Source organism: Cyprinus carpio, chromosome A11 (assembly GCF_018340385.1).
Source record: "Cyprinus carpio isolate SPL01 chromosome A11, ASM1834038v1, whole genome shotgun sequence".
NCBI lineage: Eukaryota > Metazoa > Chordata > Actinopteri > Cypriniformes > Cyprinidae > Cyprinus > Cyprinus carpio.
Genome location: NC_056582.1, coordinates 18,549,549 through 18,556,434, shown reverse-complemented (window position 1 = coordinate 18,556,434; position 6,886 = coordinate 18,549,549). Strand labels below are relative to the sequence as shown.

Below are 6,886 nucleotides of genomic sequence, written 5' to 3'. Positions count from 1 at the left end.
AGCAGATGTAGACAAGAATGTCTCCTAAGCGACTGAAGTGTTCTGTTGTTGGATGTAATAATGAACATAGCAGTCGTCATTTACTCCCGACATCTGAGTCACTGAAGACACAGTGGATTAACGTTACATTTGTATCTGAAGGGAATGCACCCTGATCTACCTAAATGTGTCTGTTTGCGCGAATCATTTGTGATCCAGCTTCACCAACAGAAAAAGTGAGTTTTTTTAATGATTTTTTGCAAATTGCCTTTCCAAATAATGTACTAATTAGCAGGTTTCACGATGAATGCTGCTAAAGTAAACAGTCCCTCAGAGAGCAGCTGGAAGAGAAGGCCTGGGTCAGCAGAGCTCATTAACATTTAAAGGAAAATGCTACAAAACGGCTTGCTCTGAAAAGAGCTGTTTTTGACAGGGTAAAAAAGGTATTGTTTTACACTACCATTGAGAAATTTTAACCAAACTATGTTACAGACTTTTCATAAAAACCCTAAAGAATCACGTCTTGTGGAAAATGGGCATCCGATGACCCCTTTAACTTTATCCTATACCTTGTTATTAAATTATAAAATTACTCTGAATTGTGTTATTTAGCAGGTGCTTTTTAGTCAACGAAACATACAGTATAAAATGTATTGACTTCGTCTGATCTTAGCATGCAAACATGCATCATTCTACTCATGGCAAAGCCAAGCATGATTGTGATATAGATCTATAGATTGTGATATTTTGCACTGGTAACCTGGCAAATAATGCATTTGAATCATTGTTTAGTGTTTTTTTTTTTTTTTTTAGGTTAAAATCAGAATAGGATTTTATTCATTTCATAGGGGTCAGTTAATAATAATAATAATAATAATAAAATCATGAGAACTTAGCTTGGCTAAATAAATTTGTTTTAGTCAAGAAAAATGTTTTAAGTTTTGTTGTAGGTTTCAATCTATGACATTTGAAGAGCAAAAGGGCATTTGACGTTTTCTTCTTTATGGACATTGATAGTAGAGATGCCAAGTGTGAGTTCTGGTTCTTTATTTTTTCATTTTGTCCTGTTGTTTCTCACTGTGTTTAAGAAGAATTACCACTTTTGAAGGTATTGTATTTTAGCCTACATTAAGCATTTGTATGACCACAGACAAATAAAATCTAATTGTTACATCTTATCATCCAATTAATCATTAATCAAACTTAAAACCTAGAATCTTTATGTTTTAAGGCAGACTGATCCAAGTCGTGGTAGCTTTAAAGCTCTAGGTAGAGTCAGAGTCAGAAATTGAAGTTAGAATTCAAAATTTAGAATATTTTGTATCCTCCTGGGACCCAGGCATAGACTTTAGTCCTCTGTAGAGGACATTATATTTTAATGAATTTCTCTGAGACCATACATGCCACAGTTATTCCGGATGTCCTGTACAGAACACATTCAGGGCTTTTTAGAGATATCAAATGTTTGGAGGTTTGATCATATACACACCTTCTCCTTGGTCTTTGAATATGACTGATACTAACAGTATGATCAAATTTAGCACTCTTAGGGAAATATAATGGTTTGTAATTATCATTTGAATCAAAATAATTTTCAAATTGTTTGTCATAAGTAAACATCTCAGAAAAATGTTATGGGGTTTCAGATTGGAATATGAATTTTTGTTACAAAACGGCATTATTTTCATACATGTCTTCTGTAGAGGACACCAGAACAAACGGCATGTTAATCAGGCTTTTTGGGGTCAATAGGGAAAGAAATTATAGATCAATGTTCCTATGAAATATGAGATATTTTTAAGAAAGTGTTGCCAAGTTTTTACTCCCATTATAACACTTATTCTTTTTTTTTATTATTATTAAGGTTTGTCCCAAAAACACATGAAATTAGATGCAATGTATAGATACATTGTATAGAATGGGAATACCAATTTGTAGACATTTTACACACGTATTGCATAAAGTAAAACAGTATATCAAATCATTCTTTTATATCTTTCATAAAACAGTTGAGAATCATCTTTGTACAAAGTTTGGTTAAAAATAGCCTGAAACCTTAAAACTGACTGGTGAATTTATGAATGAATATATATTCATAACATTGTTTTTGCCTATACATGCCTTTTCATATCTATTTATTGTTTAGAATAACTTAGTCCTGGTGTCATCTGCAAAGGACATATAATCAAATATAAATTATATATATAACGTTATATGTTTTTCTCCATTTGTTTCTTATGCTCCAACCAATGTAATGACAAAAACAATAATAAAAAAAAAAACTTTTATGGTTGTCAGTAGGATATTAGGCTTCCTCGAGGACAATAATGTAAAATAAAATAACCTGCACCGCCCCCTTATGGCTGCTCTGGCTGAACTACAGTTTCCGGTTGATGGCAGCCAGGTCTCGCGAGTCTCTGGCGGCTCAACAGTGATCGCGCGTGAACAGCACAGCTGTACTGAGGTAACCAGAAAACTGCGTTTTTTGCGTCGATCTGATCTTCAAACTCGGTTTTTAAAACGATGGACATGTTGGACATGGTATTACAACAAACAGACTGTCGACATTCCGAGAGAGAGTAAGAAATATGTGTTATGGTTATTCAAAGAGTGCTTCACGAGACAGTCAAGTAAACCAAAACGAACAGAGTAATGTAGCCTACAAATACAAATGTTTCAGGTTAAAAAAGGAAAATATGCTATTTGTGAGGTGATAAAGTGCTTTATTAACAGATTACACATAATAATATTACTTATTTGAAGTAATGGTTCCTCGAGAGCTGAAGACCTCGTCTCTACCACAGCACACTAAGAAAAAATGATTATACAGTGAATCAAATGTGCTACTTTTTATTTATGTTATTTGGATTTGTAACCAGACCTTTGGTGACTAGTTAGTCATAAAACAAACTGCGATTCAGTCATTGATGGCTATTGTTTTCAGGGCATATTACTACTACCTCACTGACTTTCCTCCAAGACAAGAGACAGGATGCTACAGTGAGGTAGAAATCACTTTAATAAGTCAAAAAAAAAAAAAAAGCATCGCCTAGAAGAGGTCTTTTGCTTAGTAAACTTGTATATGATGGTGTTTGATAATTGTTTGATTTTTCTAATTCTTCATCACAGGTGAATATCTTGGTTCTCAGTGAGGTTACTACCAAATCTGTCTCTATGAAACTGCGGCGCAAGACAGTCCTGAGAAGCAGAAGGCTTCAACAGCAAGAGCATGTGAAGGACTCTGTGGTGCTGAGTGACACTGACTCTAGTGTGGAGGATATAAAAGACAATGTGTCTGTTATTTGTGATATGAAGCGGCCAGTAAGGAAGAGTAGAGCTGGTGCATCATGTCGAGCGAGAAAAGATTATGAGAGACAGCTTTCTGATGTGGAACCACAACATGGAGCGGTTCAGAAGATCTCCCTGGCTCCAGATGCAATCGCTGAGGACACTCTAGGGAAACTCAGGCTGAGGGCTAACACCTCTGAGACCAAGACTGAGGTTGAGTCTCGAGGAGAGCTTGAGTCTGTTTTGGACGAATCCAGTACCGATCTCACGGTGGAATCGGGTCCCAGCTCGCCCTCTTGTCATGTTTATACTGTAAGATGCAGAGAATGCCAGAGACTTTTCGCAAAGATGAGAAAACAGCCGACCCCAAAACAGAAAAGCAAAGATACAAGTAAACATTTCAGATGTGCTGTTTATAGAAATGAGACTCTGAGAGGCAAATATGTAATATAAAGCACCTGTTATCATGTTACCAAAAATATATTTTTTTCTTTGCATGTTAGATCCAGCATCTTTATCTTGTGATGTGTGGGTTCTGCTTAAGAAGTGGCACCCTCAGAGACGCCACCATCGGGAGAAGGGGTATGTTACAGAATGTTCTGCACTGATATCACACTGATATTATAAAGACTTACTGTAGCGATATGTTTATTATAGAAAGCCCAGATATGGTTTGTCCAGAACAGTGAGTACAGGCTTTTGAAGTTTAACATCTTAAAGACTCCACAAGTGAAAAAAAAAGTGAAAAAGTATTATTTGTGGATAATTTTGGCTGTTCATTCTTAAACTGAGGTGAAAAAGCTCAAATCGATGTGCCTCATTGATTTGAGCTTATGCACCTCATTTTATGAGTGATCAATCAATTCCAAAAAGAAATACAAAGCCTGCACTTATTAAAAATAAACATGTTTACAAAAAGATTGAATCTAAGTAATAATATAGCATAACAAAAACAGTTTTTATAGAGAAATGTATTTTTTATTTTTTGTAGGCCAGTCATTTTTGACCGGGAGCACCACAAGTGTAACAAGAAGGGGAAGAAAAATCACAAAAAGTTTTAGTCCAATATGATAACATTAGCATTTTCAGGAAAAAGAAAATCCTCTCGGGGTCAAAATGACTGAAGCACAACATGAGGGTTTAAAAAAAAAAAAGTCCCCTTTTTACTGCATAGATAGCCAAGTATTATTACAAGCCAATCTTGCCAGCGGTGAATTACTGCTTTAATAATCGTATGTTAATTAGTTTGGATGTGAATTATGTGAATGTTCTATTCAGATTATTGTGGACAAGCCTGAGTCGGATCAGGAAGCTGTTAGCAGGAGGCTCTGATTCTTCAGTCATCAACACAGCTCAAGCAAACTGCTCCAGACCTCATGTGTTTCAGCAGAGGTGAGCCAGTGTCATTCATTATCAGAATTAATGCTATTTACGTGCTATCGGAATTATCATAAATATGAGTTTACTAGTCAGAAAATAGACATTTACAGCCTCTCTAGTCGTATTTACAATTGGGAAACTCTGGGATCATTTTGATACGAGTTTCCGAGTTAGGCGAGCCGTGAAATTTAAATGTGGCGGAGGAGAGAAACACAGCAGCAGTGCTTTGTATTTTTATTTTTTTTTATCTCTAAATATTGGTTGATTTATACTGCCATTACAGTCATGTATATTTGCATATATAAATAATCATTTGATGTGTATTGTATGTATTTAACACTGTTTATTTGACTGAGATTTAGGAATCGACATCCAGCTGAATATCTAGATAGTGCTGTGAATGTTTACATGGTTACCAATGACTGGGGCGCTACATTTTATTCAAAATCTGATGGATATTGACTAAATATCTTCTAATCTATACCTTTTGGCTTTAATAAGATTTCCCCAAGAAACAGGCAAGAATGAGTAGGCTGTCCATCATGATTTCTGTTCTTTCTGACAACAAAGCACTTGAACATGACAAACTCGTAATTACAACTTCAGACGTAGGAAGTTTCCGATAACACGTGAAGGCAGCTGTGAGACATTTTTTACAGGGTTCTTTGATGAATAGAATTTTCAAAAGAAAAGCATTTAGAATCGTTTGAAATAGAAATTCTAAATGTCTGTACTGTCACTTTCTTAAAAGAAATAAAAATAAATTATTGACTATGAATTTTGAAAAGTAGTGTACATAAGTAGAACAAAATATTTTTATATTTCTGTAGTAAATTTTTTATTATATTCATGAGTGCCTTTGCAAGGTGGATTGATTAAACTCTGGAGCTTTTATTTCTATCAGACACTGAAGATGCTGCTCATTATACTGGCAAATTGTGAAAATCAAGTGAGCTGCATTAAGTGCATCACCTTAACTGTCTCTGTGCACATTCCAACAGTTTCTCATTTCAGTTTGATTTAGAGTTAGCAATGTAACTAGAAATGACAAATAACTGTTTTTATGTTATTAAAAATGTAATATTCAAAGATGAAATATACTCCAGTGTTATGCATATATATTTAGTAAAATCATTTTTTTATATGCATATATATTTAGAAATTTGCGTCGCTGCAAGGATCTGCTCTCCATTCAGACCAACCTGTCCATTAACAAAGCCAAACCACGGCATCGTAAGAGGTCACGATCTGTGGTCTGGCCGCCCATCGCTGGCTGGCAGTCTTCTGTGAAAAGGAAGCCTTCCTTGAACAGCACATTATCTCAGCAGCTTTATCCACTCGACCTTAGTGTGAAGCAGAAGGACAAACTTCTTGTAGATGACAAGATTTCAAGATTAAATGCAGATTTGAAGCAGAACTCAGAGGTCTCTAGCAAACAGAGGACGACTAATGTCCGGGGTAAATCGAACAAGCAGGAAGTGTCTGATGGCATAGACGGAACGCGGCGGGTGCTGAAGTTTGATGACACCACTAAAACTGTTGCTGTGGAAACAGCGGAACAGAGGAAAAGCCCTCGGCAGAAGCACAAACGTGGAGAGATTCGTGAAGCTCAGAATGGTTTCCAGAATGAGCAGCAGGAAGAGATTTCTGAGGATTTGGATGGGTTCAGGACACCCACAGATCTGTTCAGCGTGAAGCCCAAGATTAAACGAGGGAACCAGAAGAAAGTGTCTGCGTCTGGTGTTACAAAACCTGCCGTACAGAAGCCCAACTTCATGTCAATGTTATCCACACTGGTGAAGAATCAGAACCAGATTATTAAGGAATCCTGCAAATGAGTCTCTATTGAAGTTTTATAATTAGGGCTTTTAGTCATTTTGTTTAATTGAAGAGACACGTCACAACTGTAAAGGTTTGCTAATTCTGTTAATAGATATCATCAAAAGTCTGCTGATGTTTATTTATTGTTCCAGTTGTTTGTGTTCTAACATTAGCATTTGCATGAGTAAATAAGTCTTGTTTTAGTATGCTGTTGACTTCACAGTGGCTTGAACCGCAGTTACTGTAATAACCACAGAGTGGAGCTGTTTCCAAATAAACTTGCATATCTTCACTCCTATATTTTTAAATATTACAATATATGACTTAAAAAATATATTTTCTCACACTTTTATCAAACTGATTTAAGGTGATGGTAAGCGAAACGTGTGTGGATTTTTATTTTTTGTGGGTTAAATTT

General features: G+C 35.7%; 1 protein-coding gene across 5 annotated transcripts; it reads left to right on the top strand.

Annotated features, from left to right (window-relative positions):
• Positions 1-2,323: 2,323 nt before the first annotated feature.
• On the top strand, positions 2,324-6,760 carry LOC109098576. Of its 5 annotated transcripts, none has more exons than XM_042766627.1 (6): positions 2,375-2,443; positions 2,924-2,984; positions 3,109-3,703; positions 3,771-3,849; positions 4,546-4,659; positions 5,807-6,760. In XM_042766627.1, exons 3-6 carry the CDS (start codon positions 3,154-3,156, stop codon positions 6,483-6,485), a joined length of 1,422 nt encoding a protein of 473 aa, XP_042622561.1. In that variant the 5' UTR covers positions 2,375-2,443; positions 2,924-2,984; positions 3,109-3,153; the 3' UTR covers positions 6,486-6,760. The 5 variants fall into 5 exon arrangements, with proteins under 5 accessions (XP_042622559.1, XP_042622561.1, XP_042622558.1 ...); XM_042766624.1 differs by having other exon boundaries at positions 2,378-2,558; XM_019112171.2 differs by having other exon boundaries at positions 2,380-2,558; positions 3,109-3,658.
• The last annotated feature ends 126 nt before the right edge of the window (positions 6,761-6,886 follow it).

What these genes read in the sequence shown, in the direction of transcription:
- LOC109098576 (XM_042766624.1), top strand. Translation starts at nt 2,503, where the DNA reads ATGGACATGTTGGACATGGTATTACAACAAACAGACTGTCGACATTCC. An exon ending in TAGAAATGAGACTCTGAGAG is followed by an intron (nt 3,704 to 3,770) that starts GCAAATATGTAA and finishes TTTGCATGTTAG; the next exon opens with ATCCAGCATCTTTATCTTGT. An exon ending in CCTCATGTGTTTCAGCAGAG is followed by an intron (nt 4,660 to 5,806) that starts GTGAGCCAGTGT and finishes ATATATATTTAG; the next exon opens with AAATTTGCGTCGCTGCAAGG.